At 47.3% G+C, this 24,720-nt stretch overlaps 3 protein-coding genes across 5 annotated transcripts in view; 1 reads left to right on the top strand and 2 right to left on the bottom strand.

Moving 5' to 3' along the window:
• Positions 1–6,670, top strand: part of MAP3K13 (mitogen-activated protein kinase kinase kinase 13) — a 164,329-nt gene extending 157,659 nt beyond the window's left edge. For 2 of the 3 annotated variants that reach the window (XM_029214129.1, XM_029214130.1), the window contains 2 exons: positions 2,224–2,521; positions 3,370–6,670. In XM_029214129.1, coding sequence (XP_029069962.1) covers positions 2,224–2,521; positions 3,370–3,471 — 400 coding nt within the window. In that variant the 3' untranslated portion in view covers positions 3,472–6,670. The remainder of the gene's footprint in view (positions 1–2,223; positions 2,522–3,369) is intronic. The other variant, XM_029214131.1, reaches the window with a different exon arrangement.
• Positions 6,671–11,004: 4,334 nt separating this feature from the next.
• Positions 11,005–19,272, bottom strand: TMEM41A (transmembrane protein 41A). Its single transcript, XM_029214203.1, has 5 exons — positions 19,089–19,272; positions 17,124–17,277; positions 14,335–14,496; positions 13,821–13,959; positions 11,005–11,920 (listed from the first exon to the last, which is right to left on the bottom strand). Exons 1-5 carry the CDS (start codon positions 19,205–19,207, stop codon positions 11,700–11,702), a joined length of 795 nt encoding a protein of 264 aa, XP_029070036.1. The 5' UTR covers positions 19,208–19,272; the 3' UTR covers positions 11,005–11,699.
• Positions 19,273–20,324: 1,052 nt separating this feature from the next.
• LIPH (lipase H) overlaps positions 20,325–24,720 on the bottom strand; it is a 50,466-nt gene continuing 46,070 nt past the window's right edge. The window contains exon 11 of the transcript XR_003792313.1: positions 20,325–20,364. The gene's annotated coding sequence lies outside the window, so the exon portion shown is untranslated. The remainder of the gene's footprint in view (positions 20,365–24,720) is intronic.

The raw sequence follows: 24,720 nt of genomic DNA, 5'->3' as shown, positions 1-24,720 counted from the left end.
CATCTTATAAGGCCACAGACCTGTCAGATTAGGGCCCCACCCATATGACCTCATTTAACCTTAATTACCTCTTAAAGACCCTCTCTCCAGATTCAGTCACATTGTAGGTAAGGCTTCAACATATGAATTTTGGGAGGATGCAATTAAATCCATAGCACTCTCCATGCCTTGGGTTTTATACCTGAAATTAAGTATAATTAAATGAGTCGAGTCCTCCTTCAACCCATCCTTAGAAATAGCTTCCTGCCTAGCCAGCAATAATAACTTTGCTTATAGGACTAAAGAAGGACCACACCTCTCATTTCTAGAATTAAGAGCTGCCCTTTTGTAGAAGTATGGAAGGTAGTCTTCCTCCCAGGAGGCCTTTTCTGCTACTAGGCATCTGTTTTTGAAGAGGAAGCCTTTAAGAATCCCCCAGGAACGTTTGTGTACCTACCCAGAACCAGGAATTTCCTAAAACCAAGGGACTTCTTCTAGTACTTTGGTAAATTGTACTCCAGGTCCCTATGCTGTACACAAAATTGAAATCTGTCCTCATCCCCTGAGCTATTCCTACCACATTGCCATTGCTGTCTTGTTGTTTCCTTGGACGCTGTGTTTTCTCCTATGCAGGGACATTGAGCCCGAATAAAATGTCTTTTCATCCTCTGACCTCATTCTACAGGCATCACAATTATGTTACTTCCAGCTTTTGTTCTTATGACCACCATTAACTCAGCCCACCTGATGGCTTCCCACCTTTCTTCCTTGCTATGATGCAAAATTTTGGTTTTACCTCACGGTTTTGCTTTTAGTATTACAACATTCTTCTCTCTGTCTCCCTTCTGCATTACCAGACTTTCTTTCTTTCTTTCTCTCTTTCTTTGTTGGATCTTCATTGCTGCACGCAGGCTTTCTCTAGTTGCGGTGTGCAGGCTTCTCATTGCAGTGGCTTGTTGCGGAACACAGGCTCTAGGCGCGCAGGCTCAGTAGTTGTGGTGCAGGGGCTTAGTTGCTCCGCGACATGTGGGATCTTCCCGGACCAGGGCTCAAACCCGTGTCCCCTGCATTAGCAGGCGGATTCTCAACCACTGCGCCACCAGGGAAGCCCCTGGATTACCAGCCTTGAGAAGGTGTGAGTCCTACTTTAACTTTCGTTTCCCACGTGGGCTTCCTCCATCTGGCCTCTTTTCATGTGTCCTTGATGCCACCCCTGCCCCCAGCCCATCACCTGGCCTGCCCATCAACCAAACTCAGATCATATGCCATCAAAATCGCTTTGTACTAAGAAATACAGAAAGATCAGACAAGGACAGAGGGAAAGGGCAGTCTTCTTTTTTCTTATCTGTTTTGTTTGTTAAGTCAGCGTAAGCTAACAGTATTCTTATTTACTAGGCTTCTTGCAAACAATGGAAAAGAAATGAGGAACGTTAGTAAATCCCCTCCCCCTACCCCAGGAGCTTTGCCTCGTCAGAGCTAAACCCAGATGTTACCTGGAATGAGCCAGCAACTGGCTGGGCAGCGCCCACAGCTGCAGAGTGAATGTTCCTTCCAAGCACATTTCTGTTGGGGGTCGGCCTTCTGGGCCACTCTGCCCCATGAGAAACGCCCCACCATGCCCAGGCAGGTAGGGGAAGACATGGTGGCACGTGAGTAGACCTGGCCCGAGCCCAGCTCTGCTGTGTGGCCTTGAACAAGTCACTTCCCTTCTCTGCCTCCAGTTTTCTTCTCTGGGAGAGGAGTCAGACCAGAGACTCTCCAAAGTCTCTTTCACCCTTGAGAACCTAGGTGGTTGATTCTCTGTGTATAAGAAGCATACTCTCAATGTGAACATTTCCATACCACACAGGTGTACACAGTGTCATTAGACCAGCTGATTTTCTCAAAGACCAGTGGTGGCCATCAGTTTTGGAGCGTTGTGTGGAGCCACATAAACATATAAAACAAACAAAGCTCAGATTTCTCTCTCTGTTGCTTTAAACAGTTTCTACCTTTTGGGATTTGACTCTCCCTCAGGGGCAGGAAAAAAGAACTAGATCACCTCCCACCAAGGCTGCGACTGACAGACAAGGAAAGGAAAGTAAAGACTTCCCTGGCGATCCAGTGGTTAAGATTCCACGCTTCCACTGCAGGGGGCGTGGGTTCGATCCCTGGTCAGGGAACTAAGATCCCGGGGCATGCCAAAAAAAAAAAGGAAAGTTGCCGTTCCCGGGACTAAGTTCCTCTGGTTCTTTGTGGTTCTAGGCCCCATCGCTGTATCAGCAGCTGCCAGTCATATTCAACCTTTAGCTCTGAGAATTTCTCTGTGTCTGACGGAGAGGAAGGAAATACCAGTGACCACTCAAACAGCCCTGAGGAGTTAGTGGATAAACTCGAAGACCGCCTGGCAGAGAAGCTAGATGACCTGCTGTCCCAGACGCCGGAGATCCCCATTGAGATATCCTCGCATTCAGACGGGCTGTCTGACAAGGAGTGTGCTGTGCGCCGTGTGAAGACGCAGATGTCTCTGGGCAAGCTGTGTGCGGAGGACCGTGGCTATGAGGTGGGGGGGTTCTCCTCCCTTCTCCTCTAATCACTCTTCCCTTCCTGGAGCTCTTTGGGTTAGAACATGCTCAAGTCCTTAGGGCCTTTACAATCATCGTCTAGTATATAAGATAAAACAACTGCCTCCATGAAGTCAGTAGAAGTACAGAGATAACAGAGCCCCCCCAGAATGGGGGCAGTTCTCCCAAAGGAAGCACAAACACGGAACTGCTCAGGAACCCTTCATTCCAAGATTTCACTCAAGCATCACTTCCGACCCCATCTCCCAACCTGGTTAAGGGTGTGAGCCTCCCTCCTCTGTGTCCCCACCAGCCCCTACCTGCTATCAAAGCACATGTAACACTTTAGTTCACAGACAGTACTGCCTTCTGAGAGGCACGATAGCATAGTGATTGGAAGTGTAGACCCTGAAATCTGACTGCCTAGATGCAAATCTCAGCCTTTCCACTAACGCACTGTGTGACATTGGGTAAGCCACTTAACCTCGCTGTAGGTCAGTTCCCTTATCTGTAAAATGGGTATGATAACAGCCTCTATTTCATAGGGTTGTTGTGAGGATTGAGTGGATTAATAGATGTTAAAGCACTTACAGCAGTGCCTGGGACATAGTAAACAATATAAGTAGGGCTTTGGGGGCACTGCTATCACTGTCATCACCTTCGTCATAATTGCCATCATCATCTTTATATGTCTTCTTTCTCCGTAAACCCCACAAGGACAGGACCTGATCTCCTTTATCTTAGCGAGCAACCCAGCACAGCGCCTGTCACATGAGAGGTGCTCAAAATATGTTTACTGAGTGATTGCAGAAAGGAATTAAGGTCTTATGTTGTCTTGACTTTGCAGAATCCTATGCAGTTTGAAGAATCGGACTGTGACTCTTCAGATGGGGAGCGTTCTGATGCCACAGTTAGGACCAATAAACACTACAGCTCTGCTACTTGGTAATGAAAGAATACCTACCCTGAAGATCTCATGACTATACTGGCATTTCACATCCATCCCACCCCCAGACTCTTCCCACTCTCTCCCTGCTTTTTTGTCTGGGAAGAGAGCTGCCCCATCTTTCTTACCCCTAGACGTGAGCTGCAATAACAGGAACATGAGACTTCACAAATCTCTGGAAAAAAATATCCAAATGAAATTAAGTCTCACTGAACATTTCAATCAAGAATGGCAGGGATCTATTTTATTGAATATTCTAGCTACTGTAACACTGATATTTATTTTTGTTTGACATTTTAACACTTTGTACTGTAAAGAGTGAACTATATATGATAGAGAGAAAGACAATAATTTCTTGCAAAAAAAAAGAGAGAGAGAGAGAAAGAAAGGAGGAAAGAACAGAAGTGGAATTCAGGAGCAACATCCTTGGGAATCTGTGGAGCCAGGAGGTATTACTGCTGCTTGAACAGGGGACCAGTTCCTCTGGCCATAAGTGACTGAAGAAGAGCCAGAGCAAGACATACTGAACATTTTAGAAAACAAAAACAGCAAAAGAAAAGCAATTCCAGGTAATCTGTGAACAGACCACATTAAATTCACCCAGCTTGTCCAGATGGGTGATGGAAAGACCTAGACAATTTTGGAGACCAGAGACTTGCACCCAAGGCCTTTGAGGGCATGTGCTTCCTCTAGGAGGAAAAAGAAAACTGCGTGTGTCAAAGCTGATCTCATTTTTAAAACGCTGAGCAGCGTTGGTAGTGAGACTTACAGACAGTGTCCAACCTTGTCCTTGACAAATTTTCTGCTTTTTATGCTGTCAGTGTCACTACCTTGGCAAATGCATTACCTTGACCAATGTGTTGATTTTTCAGACTCAAGTGCCAGTTTCCTGTAGCCTATTTCCTTTCCACCTGTTGGCCGCTTCTTTTAGGGAAAAAGGGGCAGGGGAGGCAGAGCCTGAGGAGGAGAGGAGAAGACAAAAAGAGAATGTCCAACAGTGTTGGAAAAGCAAATGTGGAATTTGTAAAAGGACATTCTCAGAATGTCTCAGTTCAACTACGTGCAGAAGATGGGATCACCCCACCCTGGAACCAGGTTGCTTGTCTACTAGAGTTTTATTGATTTAAACAGAACAGTCCTTGAAGACAGCTAGGAGGTGTGTCAGTCTGCCTGATGTCCAATCCCAAACCATCCCCCATGTTTTTATTTGTTAACTCATTCTATCCCAGAAGCTGTAGTGACTGGCTACCACTATCAGAATAAAGGCAAAATAAGCAACTTGCAAAGGGCAACCCCTCCCCTATCACGATAGCATTTTTGTTAAATGCTACTTGTTACATGTATTTGGATCAATGTAGTTTTGAATAATTGGATTTGGAAATTCGTAGAAAGAACAACTGATGCTAAGCAGAGATTGGAAAAATATTGTCCAAGGCATGAGGTCCTTCCTGTCTCTAGGGTCATGGGCTCTGAGAAACATCCCAAGGTACCTCATGGTGCCTTGGCTTTAAGGAAATTTTTATCTAGAATTTTATATAAAAACAGATGTTGGCCTAGTTCCTGTCTCTGTCTCCAAAATCAGTTAAAGCCAAACAACCTCGAAGCTCAAGACCTGGAGAGGGTGGCTAGACGCTCTGATATTGCATCGGACTGGACTTCAGGAAAGACTTACATACACAGGTATTAAACCATTTCCAGTACAGATGAAAACATCACCCTCCTCTGGGTGTCACTGATTGCATTGGCCAAAAAGGAAAAGCAGGAGGGAATACAGAGCAGTTCCTTTTGCTTGTTTTGATCCCTCCATTTGTTTACACTTTATGTTGAGACATTGATTTAAAATTTAGTGTCTGTAATTTATAGCTCTTAGGTAGGCTGAAGGAAAATATTTAACTTATACAGAGAGCAGTATTGTTTCATTAAATTATTCCATTTTGTATAAATTCTGTAGCTGGACTACATGAAAGATCTTAAGTTATGGTATTATTATCATTGTTATTTTATTTTATAATTATCTTTCTCATTTTCTGTCGATCAGAAAGTGTGGTTTATGGTGTAGCACAATGATTGTGTTTATTGCTAGCCATGAATTATTATGGATTTTTATGGAGGAATGAAATGGAACTGCCATGTGGGAGCTCCCTGGTATTTGTCTTAGCTGTGTTCCCTCATTTTCTGTGTACAACAACAATCATGAGGATGCGTGTACCGCCCTGAGGTCCAGTGGGTACGTTGTGACTTTGACTTGATCGCAAAAGCTCCTAGGTGGGCATCAGATGACTGAGTGGTGGACAAAGAGTTCAAAAGCTGTACATTTTCTCGAGTTTCTTAAGAAATAAAATCATGGGACTACATTAGAAGCACAAACAGAATTATGTAATGCCCTGAGAGGAACAGGCCTACAGGGAATCTGCATGGGGCCTGTGGGGTAGATAGTTTCAAGAACTGGCAGCATAGTTTGTAATCTCCTTCCTACTAAATCCCATAAAACCAACATTTTGCTCCTAGTTGGGAGACTATAAAAAGGAAATAAAGAGATGGCATGACAAAAAAAAAATGCCTAACTGTGATGTCATCCCATAGCAAGACAAGAGAAATTCTAGAATGAGGCTTAGTCTCTTAGTCACAGAGCTGGAAAAGTACCTTGAAAGCCCGTATTTTTCATCCTCTGACTTCAGACCACACCATACTGTGAATCTCTCTGGTTCATTACTTCTGAGAACAGAGAGGCTACAACTCTGTGTCCTCTTTATTTATTTATTTTTTTTGATGTGGACCATTTATAAAGTCTTCATTGAATTTGTTACAATATTGCTTCTGTTCTATGTCTTGTTTTTTTGGCCGCGAAGCATGTGGGATCCTAGGTCCCCAACCAGGGATCAAACCCGCATCCCCTGCATTGGAAGGTGAAGTCTTAACCACTGGACCGCCAGGGAAGTCCGTCTGTGTCCTCTTTCTGTCCAACATAAAACACTGACCCTTCAGCATGTCCAGGTCTTGCCCACCTGTCATGGCCAAAGAGGAACATAAAGGTTAACGTGTCTTACCCCTTTCAGTGATGGTCTTCCTGGAAAACCCACCCCAATACCTCATAATTTTGATAACTTTTTTGAATTCCCATCTTGACTGTCTGTCATGGTAATGCCATATACCTGTCTGGATTGACTGTTATGAGCAAGTTAGCATAGCAGACAGTATTGAATCTTCAAGTCATTCACTCTATTGTCAAGAGTTGAATAGGGCTTCCCTGGTGGCGCAGTGGTTGAGAGTCCGCCTGCCAATGCAGGGGACACAGGTTCGAGCCCTGGTCCGGGAAGATCCCACATGTCGTGGAGCAACTAAGCCCATGTTCCACAACTACTGAGCCTGTGCTCTAAAGCCCGCAAGCCACAACTACTGAGCCCATGAGCCGCAACTACTGAAGCCCGCACGCCTAGAGCCTGAGCTCCACAACAAGAGAAGCCACCGCAATGAGAAGCCCGCACACCGCAAAGAAGAGTAGCCCCCGCTCGCCGCAACTCGAGAAAGCCCGCACGCAGCAACAAAGACCCAACGCAGCCAAAAATAAATAAATTTATTTAAAAAAAAAAAAAGTTGAATAAAGTTCCACGTTGAACATTTTACTTATTTTTTAGTAGAAGCGACTAGAGGCTTCAGAGAACAGTGTCTTTAGTCTAGGTTAAAAGAGAAATGCCTTCTCTATCCCAGGCTACCCTTCACTGCCTGCCTTCAAATAACCAGCACAATTTTGAATTAGTGTGTGTTTCTTTGAGAACAACTCCACAGTCATCTGAAGAGTGGAACGAAGAGCTCGGGGAATTTAAGAGCTAATTCTTCAGTCTGACAACTGGGTGGCAGTGCTTTAAAGACTCACAGGACTATGATTTCAAGCTTCATTGTTGATCAAAAGTTTAACCCCCTTGAAGTGAATTCCACATTCATTTAGCATCTGGTTTTGACTGACTGCAAGATAATGAGTTTTTATTTGTTTTGCAGATGGGCATTTGGTTCTGATTCCTATCTATTTCTAGATCATGTCCTCTGAATAACAATTCCTCTTAAAATTGCTTGGCAGAGGGACTGAGAAGCCTGCATCCTCCTTTGAAGTTATAATAGACCTTACCACCACTAAAGTTTGGACCTGTTGGTGAGATTGTGGGGAGCACCTACCCAGAGAGGTGAAGGTGTTAACTGTGTTGTATGATGGTTCGGTATGACCAGCTTGAAGTTCACATATTTTAAAACTTTAGTATCAACAAATCCATCCTTCTAGAATTAAGGATATTTTAGTAGGATTTAATAAGTACACTGGACTTCCACTTAAGGGCCTCATTGTACTAAATTTTCCTCTTACCCTAAGTAATAATAGATTTGATGGTTTGGGGTTTTCCTGGTACCAACCCAATTTTCAATGCCCTCTCCCACTGTGGAGCATTGACGTTTTTCCAGTGTGAATGCGTTCTTATTGATCAAAAGATTTACCCTTTTTTTCCATGCCCTTTTGTCTCAATCCGCCCCCCTTCCTTAAAATGTTTCTACTTGAACTTCCTGTGACTGAATTCTACAAATTCCAAGGAATTCCTGCCCTGCTCTGCAGTATAGTGCGCTATGTTGTATTTTGTTTTTCTACCAAGCCAGAAACCAAAATACCACTTCATACCACCATCTGCCATCTCCACCCTCAATACCCAAGACCGTGGTATTTATTGATCACCATATTCTTTCCTACTGAGCCTGGACATGGCCTCAGAACCTCTCACAACACAGCATTTGGAGCCATAATTGGCACTTGATTGGAATTGGTGTGCAAGGGGAGATCTGTTTGCTGTCCCAGCTCTAACCTCATAATTAATTTCCTAAGGTGGTTTGAGATCTCGAGTTAGCCCTGATGGGAGAATGACAGGATATACCAGTGTACTCCTTATAGATCCCACCCTACAGCTATCAGGGGGCAGCACCAATGACAGCAAAAAGGCCACGTGCCTCCACCCACTGCCCTTTTGGAGTACGATTCCAATTGTATATTGAATTGCAAAATGTCTCTTCATTTACATCATTTCATTGTTAAATGAGCATGTTCCTCCACCACCTTCTATAAACAGAAAGTTAATACAAGTCCCAGTTACTTGCTTCTTCCTTAGACTCTATGAGACTGATGTACCAAAACAACGTGACATTCTTTTCAAGACTCTGACTTGTACTGTCAGTATGAATTTAGTGCCTTTCTAGGCAGCAAGATTTTTCTTCATTGCTGATTTCATAGAATAAATGTCCTAATATACTCACATCGCCAATGTTAGCAGCCTCACAGACTAGCACATAAGAATCACATTAGTCTGCCTGTTTGCATGTTACAGCCAATACTGCAAGCACCTATTCAAACTGGAAGGAACTAGACTGCCAAATGGAGGACCCCTGTGGAACCTGGAACACTTCTCAGGGACAGGTGGCAGAAGAGGGGAGCTCTGAAATCACTGTTCTGAGAAATAGGGTAACCCCAAAAGGGTTAGGTTAAGGCTTTTGTTAACTGTCACGTAACCGGAGCATGCTGGCAGGATTTCACACAGGGCCAAGCCCCCAAGCAGACGGTAAGGCCACTGTAAGAAAACTTCCGGCCAAATCCCAGGCCTACTCTCTAGAGCCACTTCACAGCACTCAGGCGCACGCTGGCTCCTGGCCCCAGGCTGCTGCCCAGTGACCAGACACACAGGGTCCTCCCGTGGTTGCAGACCAGAGGGAACCCCACCAGAAGGCGCAGGCTAATAGGAAGACGTCCCTTATTGACCGCATCGCCCGGGTAGCTCACTACCTCGAGCGACCACTTCTCAGAGTCTGGAAGTGGGACGACCCACTTTGATTCTTGATTGCAATAATTTGAGTTCCTTTCAATTTGGAGCAAATTAACTTTTTTTGTAGTCAAGTCTCAGAATGATCTCCCTCATCTGTGTCCTCTGAGGTCTCCAGTACTGTTAGTTCCCCTGCTCCCTGTGTGGGTTCTGATGCCGGCTCCCTCTTTGTATTGAACAATTGTACAGCGATGGGAACAAGAGCGACTATCAAAGCAAACAAATGCATGGAATTAAACAAAAAGTGTACTTCACTGTTTTCTGTCCTGTCTTTTCCTTATAGGTACTGTTTGTGTCCTGAGAGCTGCCTTCACAAGTCTCAGTATTTGTCAGAACTTACGGGAAAGGAAGACTTTACATGACTGGGTCTCCCGCAGCCAGGAAAAATAGGTGATGGGAAAAGCTGGTTTCTGGGGCTCTTTCGTCAGACACATCCACAGAAGGAAGAGATGACCATGATTTTCTTTGGTTATCGTCTCTTGGTGATTATTCTGTCACATCCCAGACAGGCACTCTTCTTCTTCCCTACGACTTTCCTGCTGCCCATCTTACAGCTACTTCTGTGGTATTAGTACCCTACTATAAAATATGCATACGAGGGAAAAGGCAAAAATGAAAATCTGGCTTCCAGTGTGTACAACTGGTAAGAAGCTTGAGAGTAGAAAGCTAAGACACCACTTTGGATTGTCTGATTTTCAGCCAATCCTGATTCCCACTGGCAATGGGAATTGAAAGTTAGCAACATGTATAAACACACACCACACAGAATATTTATATCCATTTATTTGGGAAATTGCTTTGCCTGTAAACTCACAACTGATAAGGCACATTGTTGCAAAATCACGGGGGAGATGGGAGAGAGACCAATCCAAGGATCTGGATAAAGGGCAAAGGGCCATACTTTCAATAGCGTAGAGAGCTTCCTTGTGTCTCCCCTTCCCTCCTCCTACTTCACAATACAAAGAGCCACGGATCTCCAAGTCCAGTTGGCATCCTCCTCACTCCCACTCTTGTTATCAAGCTTCTTTTAAAGCAACACATCCTTAAAAATGAAGTCCTTGTTGTGTTTTTTGGATTATACCATGTCCAAAAAACACTGCTTGGAAATTCATTCTCTGTCATGAATTCCCAAGAATTCATGTAGAACAACTGGTCTACATTAAAGCCTTGGCAAGATTCTTGGCCAAGCCAAATCAAAAACCCAGCAGATGGTGCCCAGGGACAACAGTTCTAATAAGAAATGATGAGTTACTCCTGTAGGGTACAGGATCCCAGAGCTGGTCATTTTAGGTGCCAAGGCCCTTCTGTCCTTGGAAGCATGAACAGGTCTGTGCCAATTCAATACTGCAGCCATAGGAAGCCATGACAGCCACAGATCATTAAAATACAACACAACAAATTAATCCAAAACCAAATTTTCCCCTTAATTCACCTGAATTAAAAGATAAAATAGAATTATTCCCTCAGTTATTCTCAGGAAATGACAAAATGAAAAAAAGCATTCAGAGGGTATACTGGGTGATATTGGAGTGTACTGAATCCATTGTCCCAGCAAGACAGAGGAGGGATTTCCACACAGAAAGGACAGACTAGAAAATGTACTCACAGTCATTTGGTTCAAGTGAGTCAAGGGTTCTGCCCATCCAGATGGGTAAGAACTTCTCCAGAGTATTCATAACATACAGAGTTTGCTCCATTGATATTCAATAGTCTGTTTGCAATCAGCTGAATTGTCAGGACATGCAGCCAAGAGGAGATGTGATATATGTGGTAACATCAGTGCGTCTGAACACAAAGAGCATCACAGCAATCACTGTGTTTTTGAGCTGTACATGGAAATTCTATGCAGTTTGTCGGCTTGTTTCCTGATTTATGGAAGAGGTAGGTCAGCAGCAGCAGAACAGTGCAGAAGGATCACTCTTCGGGAGACTAACAAGATGAAGAGTGGTGTCAGTGATGTGGGTTCACATGTCATTATCTACACTAATCATGTCCACGAGGGACGTAAAAGGATAACACCTGTCACAACAGCTGATCACTGTGCAGAAGAGGCGCCCTGGACAAGGGCAATCAGCAGCCTCTCCCGAAGCAGCTCAGGGCTTGGCCTGAGTTCCTTGTTATTCAGTAAAATACAAACAGGATTTGCTAGGAGGCCATCCATTTTGCAGAGTGTCCTGCTAAATCAGGGCTGCTTTGAGAACCTGATATAATTCACCTTCTAGAGCACAGAGTGTCCTTCATGACAAGACAGTGCACACAGAAGAATAGTGTGTAAATCACCTGTTGAGAATAATTTAAAAACAATGAGGGGCTTCAGAGGACCACGCCCATTACACAAATAAATAAACAGTAGAGTCCAGGGACGAGGCAACCAAAGGATCCAGATCAGGTGTCCTTTCTACTATTTAGATGATGAGCGTTGCTCGTTTCATTCAAATGTAGGTCCTTCTGACTAAATTTTTTAATGAGGGTTCCAGGAACTAAGGCCACCAGGGCAATGGCCAACAGCTTAAAGGCAGTTTCCCAGGAGAAAAGAGCATCCAGAGAAGTCAGGGTTGACAGGATGGAGCCCGTCTGCACACAGATGAAATTATATGGAATCAAACCTTGAAGAAGAAAAGGGAAAGAGCCTGTTACTGGGGAGCAGGAAAATGAAGAACAATAGTCCTTCAGAAATGTCACCAGGAATTCACAACAGTGACTCCAGTTTTGTACTGTTTTTGCCCAATTCCTGACCTCTAAACATATTACGTCTTTCCCTTCTTTTCCACTCTTGCCCCTCCTTTCCTCACTTCCCACATACATTTGTCTCATTCAGCAAAAGGACTTGAGATGGTTCACAAAATATATATACTACAGTAAGATTAGACATTTTTTTAAATAGGAAAAAACAAAATGAGAGAAGAATAAACAAAGTACAGTTAGTACTTAAGCAAAAATGCATAAAGTTCACTCATTTGCTAGAGGTGACCCCAAATTTGGTTCTGAGCGCCCAACAGCCAAAGTAAAGAGAAGCACCAGCATTATGAGGTTTACAGTACGCCTGTGATAAAAACAGGTTTCTTAGAAGCAGTAGTACTACTCATGTTCTGTACTGTCTGTAAGAGGTCATCAAATCCACTGGATCCCACAAGTCTGACTGGTGGCTAGAGAGGCTGGTTGTATAACAAACCCCTGGTGAAGTTGTTAAAAACACATCCTCAGGGCTTCCCTGGTGGCGCAGTGGTTGAGAGTCTGCCTGCCGATGCAGGAGATGCGGGTTCGTGCCCCGGTCCGGGAGGATCCCACGTGCCACGGAGCGGCTAGGCCCGTGAGCCATGGCCGCTGAGCCTGCGTGTCTGGGGCCTGTGCTCTGCGATGGGAGAGGCCACAACAGTGAGAGGCCCGCGTACCGCAACAACAACAACAAAAACATCCTCGGGTAACACCCCAGGGATTCTGTTTACCTGGGTCTGGGGTAGAACCCAGGAACCTGCATTCTAACAGCCTCTCCTGACCCCCACTCCCAAGATTCTGATTGGTTTGGGACCCCCTGATGATCCACTCCTCTAGTAGATGATGCCTCAAGATCATAGACTCATGAAGGTCACACAGCTTGTCAGAAGGGTAACTAGAATCTCAGTCTCTGGAGTCTTCCCAAGTCTCGTGCCACCTGGGTGATTACAGGCTGCTAACAGAGGTGCTGAGGCATGCTGTCTAAAAGGCTGTCTGACAGATTAGCTGTGGTAGATTCTGCTTCAATTTAAGATCTCAACTTCTCTCAGGAATTCCCTATTAATAGCAGCTGCTCAACCAGATTTGTCATGTTTGACCCAGAGCCCTGAGTAGCCTTCCCTTCCATGTTCTAAGAGAGGAGATCCTTGCCTTAGGTTTAGAGAGGGTGGTTTGCTTCCAGTGTGGAGAAAATAAGTCAGTGATTTTACAGGCTGTTAACAATTTTACCATTCAGATGGAAGTGGTTCAAAGCTCATACTTAGAGAAACACTGCTCTAGTCCTAGCCCCTCATTTGGCCAAGTGGCCCATGAGGGTAAGGAGCTTGTTGAAGGTCATACAATTGTCAAAAGGCAAGAAGGAACCGCACTAGTACCAGCTCTTCCTAAGGCAGATCTTAATCAAAACGGGCCAAAGCCAAACAGGAAGCCCCTTGCTCTGACCCTTCCCCTGACTCCACTTGCCTTCTGCCCACGTCCCCTCACTCCAACTCTGCTTTTACTGAGCCCTTACTATGGGCCAAGATGTGTGTGTTACACAGATTACTCTTCTAATCCCAGGGCCTGGCACAGTGCTTGGCACACAATAGGCATTAAATACAGTTACAGAATGAACAATCCCTATTTTTTCCAGCAGTATTTTTATGGGTTTTCATGTTCAAGCCCGAGTAGGTCTGCAGTCAGGAACAATTACTTTAGATAAGGCCTTTCGATGCTCTTCATGAGCCTGTGCGCGCAGAGGCAGGCACATGCCCAGGACAACTGTGAGACTCAAATTTACACACCACGTCTTACCGATAAGAACAGAGAAGAAAAACTGCACGATGGGGATGTTCAGAATTGGGGCCGAGAGGTTCAAGAACCAGTTTGGCGTCATGGGGAAGAGTCTCAAAAACAGTAAGAAAAAAAACAAGCTGTTTCTGTTCTCCTCCACCTGTAGCCAAAGAAGACAAGGCCATTAAGAAGCAGAAAGAGTCTCCAGGTATTGAAAATCTGTTGGTGCCAGGCACTGTTCTACATACTTTACATATTCTATAAATTCCAGGGCAGAGATTCTTTTCCTCATTTTTAAAGTGGAGGTACCTGAGGCTCAGAAAAGTCAGGAACCTGCCCAAAGACACAGGCTCAGAAAAGTCAGGAACCTGCCCAAAGACACAGAGCTGGTAGTGATGGACACATCAACAGGACCCCTGGGACATCCTGAGGCAGGACAGAGGACCACTGTGGGAGATCTCTGCCCCTACTCCCCTCAGGGCCACGTGGTAACTTTATGGGGGCCCAGCACTTAGATGTACCCCCCTCGCCTTACCTTCCTCTGCAGCAGGGCCACTCTGTCAGGAAAATTGGAGACCACCAGCTGTTTGCCAAAAACACTGGAGAGCAGGTAGCAGCATGTGGCACCCACCGAGGTCAGCACACAGCACAGCAGAAGCCCCAGCCATGGCCCAAACAAAGCACCGGCTAAAACATTCTGCAAAGAAAACAAATCCTCTGCCATGAGAACATCTGGCAGCTACCAGCCATCTTGTCCTGGAGCCCAAGAGTCCTAGGTCCCCTCCTCCTTCAGTGATTTTCCTGGAGAAAACCTAACTCCCACTCTAAAGAGATGAATGAAAAGTGATGAAGGGGCTTCCCTGGTGGCACAGTGGTTAAGAATCCGCCTGCCAATGCAGGGGACACGGGTTCAAGCCCTGGTCCAGAAGATCCCACATGCCATGGAGCAACTAAGCCCATGTTCCACAACTACTGAGCCTGCGCTCTAGAGCCTGCGAGCCACAACTACTGAAGCCCGCGTGCCACAACTACTGAAGCCTGCGCGCCTAGAGCCTGTGCTCCGCAACAAGAGAAGCCACCGCAATGAGAAGCCCGCGCACCGCAATGAAGAGTAGCCCCCGCTCGCCGCAACTAGAGAAAGCCCGCGTGCAGCAATGAAGACCCAACACAACCAAAAATAAATAAATAAAATTTTTAAAGAAAAGAAAAAAAGTGATGAAGGAGCTGGGAACTACAGCCCCAGCCTTGGTCTCCTCACCTTTGAAACTGGGAAGAAGATTAACACCTCAGCGGGCGAGACAATTAAACGGGGAAATCTGTGTATACAGCCTCCAGCCTGCCACTTGGGCTGTGCAAGGCCCCGCCAGCCCTGGTGCCCAGGAAGAGGCAGCAATGAAGCTCACACGTTATTTCTGCTACTTTAAATAAACACAAACCATGAATTTTCCCTCAGTAAGACCTCATAAGCTTTAGAAAATGTCTCATGTCTTTCCTTCCTGCAGGAATTACTTCTCTATAATGCTAACACTGGGGGTTCCATGTTGACCAGAGTTCTAGCTGACATTCAAAAAAGCCTTAGATTGACAAAAATGGAAAAGTGAACTAATACTTCCTAAGTGCAGTTTGGCTGGTAGACATCATCCTGCCAAACATGGGATCCAAAAGAGAAAGTAAAAGGGGAACCTGGAAGTGAGAAGGTAGGGATCTCCTCAGCACCTACTATGTGCTTGACTACAGGTCTGAGTTAATCCCCACTATGACCCTGTTTAGTATACCATCCTCACCCCTTCTATAGGTGCAAGATTAAGTATCATACCCAGAGTCACACGAGGCAGAGACAGGATTCACCTCCAGGTAGCAGCTGGCTCTTCGCCCTGAAGAGGGATCAGCTCAAGAGAGAAAGAGGTACAGGGGAAGCCCCAGGAGTCAGCCCCTGACCTCAAGCACCACACACACCCACATCTCTCTTGGCAGAATGTGTTTGCTTTTCTTCCAGTTCCTAACAAACTGCTTAGGCGGATCCAGCCTGAGCTGAATGTTGGGGCCGGAGGGAGAAGCAGGGCAGAAGGAAGCTTTCAAGTCTTCCTGCTCAGTCACCCAATCATTCAACAAGTGCTGAGGGCTGCTGTGTGCCAGGCAGCACACCATCACCGTGCCAGCCCCTCTGCACCCACTGTGTCATTTAATCCTCCCATGTAACAATCCTAGGGGGTTACATAGGAGAATGCCAGTTCTCCAGATGAGGAAACAGCATTAGAGAAGTTAAATGACTTGCTCAGGGTTACACAGCTGGGATTCAAACCTACCCAAAGCCATAATAGATATATACATTTATACCAACCAGCTTAAAATGCTGCTGGGAGGACAGCACAGATTCTTCTGTATCATCTGAGATGCCAACTGATGAGAAGCATCCAAGAGCCCCAGCACAAGCCCAGGTCTAACACTGTGGCTCCCGAGAGCCAGGGGGCCGCCTGGAAAACCAGAATGACTCGTCCTCTCCACACAGGGAGACTTCCCAATCCTCTACAGCCTAACATCACCATGAACAACCTGCATCTGTTCGTCAAACATTTATGAAGGCATTTCCCTGTGCCAGGCAAAGAAGCACATAGGCTGAGAATAAGGAACAGGTCCTGACCTCAAGGAACTCACAGGCTAGTGGAGAAAACAGATTTTAAAAGAAACACCAGGGGCTTCCCTGGTGGCGCAGTGGTTGAGAGTCTGCCTGCCGATGCAGGGGACACGGGTTCATGCCCCGGTCCGGGAAGATCCCACATGCCGCGGAGCGGCTGGGCCCGTGAGCCATGGCCTCTGAGCCTGCGCGTCCGGAGCCTGTGCTCCGCAACAGGAAAGGCCACAACCTTGAGAGGCCCGTGTACCGCAAAAAAAAAAAAAAAAATCACCAACATGAGGAGGGGGAGAGGTCTCAAGGACAGTGCTCCACACCTATCCAATCCTTAGAAACAAAAGCAGCATACCTGAGAGGAAAGGCAGGCTCTGGAGCTGGGTGGATGTGGGTTCAGACCTCAGCCCAACCCCCTCCTCGCCTTGTCACCTGGGACAGTTACTTAACTTCTCACCATTCATTTCCTTATCTGTAAAATGTGGATAAAAGTGCCCATTGTTGGCTCTTAGGAGAATTAAATAAGGTCGTGCAGGTAAAGCAACTAGGACAGTGCCTGACACAGGGAAAGCCGTCAACAAATGGTAGCCCCAGTAGTCTGTCCTCTGGACCGTAGGATCTGCAGCCTAAGGGCCCCTCTACAAAGACAGAAGGTGGCTTCCCGGGAAGCAGGCACAGGGGGAGGGCAGGATACTGACCAGGAAGCTGGAGCCAGGGATGGCAAAGCCCTGTTTGTAGAGGTAGGCACTGCAGAAAAGCAGGAACACGTAGGCCTGATGCTCCTTCCGGTACTCTTGAAGGACCTCGGAGAGTTCCCGCAGCTCGGCCAGGTCCGAGGGGAACCACAGTGACCTGAGATTTGGAAAAGCAGATGGAAACAAGAGTCCAGATCAGCCTAATACCTAATAAAGTCACTTGTTGTGTCTTCTTTCCAAAGTAGGTTTATAAATGTGCCCATCATCTGGTCTGCTGGGAAGACACGCTTAATGGGAGGCCAGAATAATGGATGACCTGATATAACACAGCAGAGGCAAGGAGAAGAGCCTTGGTTTGGAAGCAAGAGACCTGGCATAGCATCTCAACTCTGCTACTGTCCAGTTGTGTGATCTCAGGCTAGTCCCTGAGCCTCAGTTTCCTTATCGGAAAAATGAGGGGTTGAAGGTGGATAATCACTAAGTCCCCTCTAAGCTCTCAGGTTTTATGAACTATTCTTAAGAGGCAAATGGATTAATTTCTAGGCAAGTACTAAACATCCTAAACCGCCTTTCTTTCTAGGAGTAGCCCCTCCCCCTAAGCTTTAGGCCAAGGACAATTCAAACTTCACAGTGCTCCAAAATTACTAGGTAAAACGACTGCTTTATCAGTCACAAAAGAGCCAATTAAAGATTCCCTGGGAAAGTGTATTTGTCCATACCATAAACATAATCTTCTTGATAATATGTCAGGCTTGGAACCAACCCTTTCAAAGAGCCTGCTTTTCACCCTGCCTCTCTATATGATCCTCAGTGCACTCTGAACCCTGTACAAGGGTTACAGTGTAAAGGCTACCTTGCCTCTGCCAGCTGAACAACCCTTGAATCCATCAATGATCAATTATAAGCAAACCCTCCTGTTTCTCATCAGAATATTTCTCTTAGTATGTCTGACACCCACAGCAGAGTCTTCCCAGCTAGAGTAAAAGAATACAGTCACTGAAAACAGCTGTCCTAATATTCAAACATCAGTAACATCCTTGACACACTTCCATTAACTTTATAAACAGTATGCTGGTTTATCACGACAAATCAGCCCGGTAGGTATTTGTACTGCCTCCTGCCTCAACCTGTCAGGGAGTAAAAGGAAAAGTGCAGAGACAGCCAAGAAAAGACAGCAGATAATTAGTTAGTGAATAATTTAAAGTTGTCCATCAACGTTTCTCCTGAAGACCGGATGCCTTAAAGCCCCAAGGGCAGACCTGACAGAAGTGTAGTGAAGTGGGGAGGACGATGAAGTGAGGCTGAGAGCAGTCGTTAAGAAGGGGCTGCGGGCCGCATAGCACAGGGAGATCAGCTCGGTGCTTTGTGACCGCCTGGAGGGGTGGGATAGAGAGGGTGGGAGAGAGGGAGACGCACGAGGGAAGAGATATGGGAACATATGTATATGTATAACTGATTCACTTTGTTATAAAGAAGAAACTAACACACCATTGTAAAGCAATTATACCCCAATAAAGATGTTAAAAAAAAAAAAAAAGAAGGGGCTGCGGGTCCACATAGAGGCGAAGGTCGGATGCAAACGGGGATCAGGGCTGGGCCTGGGAAGGCGACAGGAACACCGCTGAAGAGGCGATCCAATGGCGGGAACAGAGGTGCTCCAGCAGGATCCACCCAAGGTAGGGCGCCGCGTTTCCCTCCGCAAATCACCACCCCAAAGGCACCAGACAGCACTCCCGCGCAGCCGGCAGCACGCAGGTCCCAGACAGGGCCAGGCCCCGCTCTCGTCCACCCGGTCTGCCCAAGACCGTGTAGACGCGGCCCAATCTCCAGTCCCAGAACTGAACCCCAAATCCCAGCCCCCGACGCCTCCGATCCAGAAACCCGAAAATCCGATTCCCAGACCCCATCCTCGGACCTGGCTCCCTTCCTCTGACCCGAACCCCGGGCCCTGTCACCGCCGCCACGCACCTGTCTCCAGCCTCCTTGGCTGTTCCCAGTGTCGACCCGCGGGGCAGTCGCGTCGACAGCAAGTACAGGGCGAAGGTGCAGCCGCCGAAGACCAGGAGGAGGCCGAGCACGGGGCGCATCTCGGCGCCAGCACCCGGACCCGCCCCGCCGCGGAGGAGCCTGGAAGCAGCGCCAGGAACCTCGCTGCTAGCGGACTGCTACAGCGGAGCGCGTTAGTGGACGGACAGGGGCGGGGGTCCGCTCCAGGCCCCGCCCCCATATCCTGGCCCCACCCCCGGCCCGGATTCCGCTCGCAGTTGGCTCCAGAGTCCAGCGGAAAGCTGTCTTGCAGCCCCTCTGCGCTTGCGTCTGCCCTCCTTCCGCCTGTATATCTCTTTCCTACGTTTATATCTGTCCCGTCTCCACTTATTTGCAGGCTCTCTGCCAGGCGGTAGGTGGTCCGGGGTGAATCACCAGCCCTGTTCACAGCGAGCTTGCAGTCTAGTGGTCAAGACGGCCTTGTCGACCACCAGATGTAACACAAAGCAAATGCAGCCCGCGTAGAAGCAGAGGCTCCAATCCAGTGCGGTGGGATAGTCAAAGCGACCACGGAAATAAGAATTTCCTTTTATTGAACGCCTACTACGTGCCCATTATCCTTAATCCTCACAACAATTCTGCAAGGTTGGTATTTTTGTCTTTATTTAACAGATGAAAAATCCAAGTCTCAGAAAGATTAAGTGACATTCCCCAAGAGAGTCACGATTAGAATCCAAGTCACCCTGGGTTCAAAACTAGTGGTCTTGCACTGAGTGGATTCATGGAAGAGGTGGTTCACTCACCTCTATGGTGAGTTCACCATAAAGGATGAGCAAGATTTCCACAACAGAGACAGGAGGGAGAAGGTGAGCTGGGGGCCCCAGGAAGGCACTAGCATCCAGTTTCCTTGAAGCCTAAAGGTGTGTGAGAAATGAGTGAGAAGGTGGGAACAAACTGGAAAGCATGGAAAGGCAGCTAAGGAGTTGGATTTTTTTTTTGATATTGTGCTTGGGGAGACACCAATAGAGGCGTTTAAGCAAGAGAATCATGTAGTTCCCGTTTTAGGATGTGTTGCCCTGGCAGGTGATTAGACTACATTCTGAGTTTGTAGCAGCAACTGTCTTGGTGAGAAAGCAATCAGGCCTGAGCCAGGACCACAGCAGTGGGGAGGAAGGTGGACAGACTCCGAGGAGTTGAGTTCGTAGGACATGGCTGATTAAATGGAGAATGACACAGAGGATTCCAAAATGTCACAAGCCTGGAAAACAGAAACCGTCCTTGTTGTATCATTCGAAGCCCCTCCTGGGCCAAATAAAGAGCACCTGTCAGAAGTCAAAGTGCACAAAGTCCTAGCAATTCCACGTCCAGGAATTTAACCCATAGATATGCCTGTAGGTAGACAAAGATGTATGTTCAAGGGTATTCTCTCAACTTTGTTTTGATATGAGGATATTGGGAACAGCCTAAATGCCCATCATTTGGGGACTATCGAGGTTAATTATTGTATATTCACCAATGGAACACTAAGTAGCTTCCTGAAAGAGGGAGACAATGTTATGTATCCTGATACAGTACAGTAGCCAGATAGATGGCTAGGATAAAAATCAAACAAGTCGGGGGCCTCCCTGGTGGCGCAGTGGTTGAGAATCCGCCTGCCAATGCAGGGGACACGGGTTCAAGCCCTGGTCCCAGAAGATCCCACATGCCGCGGAGCAACTAAGCCCGTGCGCCACAACTACTGAGCCTGCGCTCTAGAGCCTGCGAGCCACAACTACTGAGCCCACCTGCCACGACTACTGAAGCCCGCACGCCTAGAGCCCGTGCTCCGCAACAAGAGAAGCCACCACAATGAGTGGCCCGCACACCGCAAAGAAGAGTAACCCCTGCTTACTGCAACTAGAGAAAGCGCGTGCGCAGCAATGAAGACCCAATGCAGCCAAAAATAAATAAAATAAATTAATTTTAAAAAATCAAACAAGTTGCAGTGTTAGACTATACTATGACTCATTTGTAAGAAGAAAAAAGATATCCTTTTCAAAATACTGAAGTATTTATGAATGAAATGACTCAGTGTCTGAGATTTGCATTAAAATAATGGGATGGGAGTGTAGTGAGTAAGGATATAAATAAAACATGATTGGCCGTTGAAGTGATAATTGCTGAAGCTGGATGATGAGCACATGGAGGTGGATTTTATACCATTTCCCCTATTTCTGTGTATGTGTAAAATTTTCCATTTTACAATGTGGGGAAATGTTCTCAGCCTTCCAGTCTCATTTTCTCCCTTCAAGTCTCCCATTCCAGCTAAACGTGCACCGTGTATGCACCGTGTTCGTTTGTGCCTCTGACAACACTCTTCCCTGGGAAACTTCTCTGCCTGAAAATCCCTACTCTTTCAGCAACACCCGGGGCAGTTGTCACCTCCTCTGAGAAGGCTTCTCCAGCTCCTACAGTCAGAAAGGTTGTGCCTCCTCTGTGCTCGGGGCTGCCTGTGGAGTGTCTATATTCCTGTGATAGCAAATACTGTGCTCCAGTGTCATCATCCATCTCCTCAGGAGACAGTGAACACTTCTGTAAATGAGACAACGTCTCACCATCCTATGTCTATGCAAACCCTTAGCCCTGTGCTTGGCTTATTATTGGCACTTAATAATAGTTTGTTAAATTAAAGACCGGGTCTACGGAGGAAATGGTTGTCTGGTGTGGAACGTGCTGATTTTGAGAAGTCAGAGGAGTACAGGAGGAGAGAAAGTGAATGAATAACGATATTGAGCTTGTGCTAGAAGTGTGCAGAGCAGAGAACAAGAAGAAAAGCTTCTGCTCTCAAGGACTTCACTTTGCCTTTGGTTGCGGGAGAGGATGGAGAGAGTTATAATTATAGAGCATGTTGGTGCCGCAGAGGAAACAGACGTGGCCAAGCTTCCAGAGAAGCAAGTGTCATCATCCCTCTTATGGACGAGTGGCTGAGCAGGTGTTCAGACGGAGTCACTGTGAGTGCTGAGCAGGACTGAGCCCTCATCGGCCCCTCCCGAGCCCATGCTCTTTGCTGTGCCCCACACTGCCTCTCAACAAGCAGGTGAAGATCCAGAGCTTGGGTTGAACATTCAGATTTAGAGGTCATCTGTCTAGAGGAGACAGTTGAAATGGGAGGAGGGAAGGGCTCTTAGGGAGACCATGAGAGGGAACGTAACAGCAGCTGACATTCACTGAGTCTAGGCACGCCCACCCCACAGGAAGACTTCTACATGCGTGAATGCATTTATTATATAACAACCTTCGTGAGGCAGGGGCCCCTAACAGCCCCCACTTTACAGTCCAGAGAATGGAAACTTAGGCAGAGTGAAGTCAGTCGACAGAGGTCACACCCCAGCAAATAGCAGAGCCTAACCACTTACCCTACCTGCCTTTTTCGGAGAGAAGACTGAGATCAGAAGCCTGGTAAGAAAATAGTGGAACTGGTGAAAGAGAACAAGATTTCATTCAGGGATGTTGGATGAGAGATAGGGTGGTGGGGGAAGAGTGCACTAGGGGCCCAAGAAAGACTGTTAGAAAGGAACCAGTGCACAGTGTCAGAGTCCGTGGGAAAATCCAGCAAGGAAACCTGAGGGGCTGTGGGACTCGGCCAACACCAGGTGACAAGGGCCCTTTGACAGAGCTCTTCTGGGAGATGCAAACCTGATTGCCTACAGGCTCACTGCCCAAGCCCCTGCTTGCTACCCCTGACTTACCCCCCTTGCCTCCTGTTCTGATTCCTCCTGCTCAACCTGTCTGTTTCGGGGAAGGGGCCCTGCTCCCCACTCTCAGCCCGCCTCTCCCCAACCCTCCTGACCCCCAACCCAGCACCTGCAGAGCCAGCTCTAACCAGCCGGTGTACCGCCTGCAGGCTGTACAGCCTCCCCTGAGGCCACTCACTTGCAGCACATACCAGGCAGCCTGTAAAGGGCAACAGCAACCCTCACCAGGGACACATGCTGGACTGGGGAACAGGTAGGGGCTAGTGGTGCAGGGGAGTGGGAGGGAAGAAAAGCCAAGAGGCTCTAGTGAGAGCAAGTTAGCCAGCCACTCCCTATAGGTCTTTATCATGGGGCTCAACCACATTTCCTGGCTTAATTGGATCTGCATGGAGCAATTGAAAGGAGTAGCTCTGATCAGACCACATGGCTTTGTTTCCCCATCCCCACTCCAACCACAACCAATGGGAACAGCATGGACACCTGCCCCAGGAGGAGGATCTGAGGGCTGGATCCTCTCCCTGAGCTTTGGGATTGGGCCATATAGTAAGTGAGTGGCCAAGGACCCAATGGTCCCAAGGACCCCAATGATCCACAGCTGCCCTGTGGAGGGAGCGGAGCTGAGTCAGAGAGATACATGGCAGAGCACGAGGGTTAGTAAAGGCCTATGGACTCTCGTTGCTGAAGGTCCAGGGCATCCCCATCCCTGCCCTTCCTGAGGTCTGATGGCTCAGCTCTCCCTGGGGTTCCACAAGTCTCCTGTCTCTGATAAAGTCTGGGTAAATATGAGTGGATTTCTGTTGCTGGCATCCCAGGTCAGGAATGAGAACATGGGGCAGGGGTCTGAGGGTGGGAGCTTCTAAGTTTAGGTTTTGGGAATGAGTGTGTTGATGTCTAAAACAGAATGCAGGTGGCTCCCTCGAGTCCCTAAGGACAAATCCACTCCATTCTGTTCAACAGACATCTGTTGAGCACCTGCTTTGTGCCGGGCATTGTGTTAGGTGCCAGGGCAGCAAAGACAAATAAGCAGCAGCTGTTCTTGTGCTGCTCACAGTCTTGGAGGAGATACAGACGTGGAAACCTATTACAATATGGCTTAATACAAGCAGCGATGGTAGCACATACAGAGTGGGTGGTGGAAGGGAGTCGTGGAAGAGCAAGCCCGGCTTGGAGTCACCCAGGGATGCCTGAGGGTCCTGGAGGGTTTTAGCTGAGGTGCAAAAACAGGAGCTGGGGAGAGCAAAATCTCCTAGGCTTCAGGACAGGTGGGCTTGCTAAAGGATGGTATTGGGACCACCTGGAAGTTGCGAAGAGGAGTGAAAGCAAAAGCCAAACTCTCTTTTTCCCAGGGAGCCTGGGAAGTGGGCAGTGGGCCTCCAGAGATAACAGAGACAAGAGTAGCAGAGGTGCCTGGGAGAGAGGTCTAAGGCAGCGAAGGGTGGGCACCTCTAGGGAAATGGGCTGTGGCTGGGGGTGGAGGCCTGGTCTTTCCTCACAACCGAACATGGCTCCATAAGGCTCACAAGATAATGGGGAGCATTCATTTAATCAGTATTTCCTGAGCACAGACTGCATTGTAGGCGCCACACTAGGCACATGGCCTCTGCCTGGCAGAGCAGCCTAGTGGAGAAGACAGACAGACAGTAATCAAATAATCATACACATAAATGTAAAAAAACGCAGCTTAAACAGTGAACAGTGCTACGGAAGGGCAGGTCCAGTGGGCTCCGTGCAGAAATGAGGGCCAGGAAGACTCCCCTGGACCATCCAGCTAAGGTCCAAACATGGAGTGGGAGATATTGGTGAAGACAGGAGGGAACAGGGTAGGCTGCAGTTTCATTGCATCTTGGGTTGGGTATTTAGACAAATACACTGACAAAAGG

Source organism: Monodon monoceros, unplaced genomic scaffold (genome assembly GCF_005190385.1).
Source record: "Monodon monoceros isolate NGI ecotype Baffin Bay Population unplaced genomic scaffold, NGI_Narwhal_1 Super_Scaffold_11, whole genome shotgun sequence".
Lineage (NCBI taxonomy): Eukaryota > Metazoa > Chordata > Mammalia > Artiodactyla > Monodontidae > Monodon > Monodon monoceros.
The sequence above is the reverse complement of the archived record's forward strand: the minus strand, read 5'-3'. Positions and strand labels throughout refer to the sequence as shown.

Excerpts from the sequence above, each read along its gene's own strand:
- TMEM41A (XM_029214203.1), bottom strand. The coding sequence starts at position 19,207 with ATGCGCCCCGTGCTCGGCCTCCTCCTGGTCTTCGGCGGCTGCACCTTC. Across the intron at positions 17,278-19,088 it reads GCCAAGGAGGCTGGAGACAG|GTCACTGTGGTTCCCCTCGG; the intron begins GTGCGTGGCGGC and ends TCCAAATCTCAG. Across the intron at positions 11,921-13,820 it reads TTTCTTCTCTGTTCTTATCG|GTTTGATTCCATATAATTTC; the intron begins GTAAGACGTGGT and ends TTCTTCTTCAAG.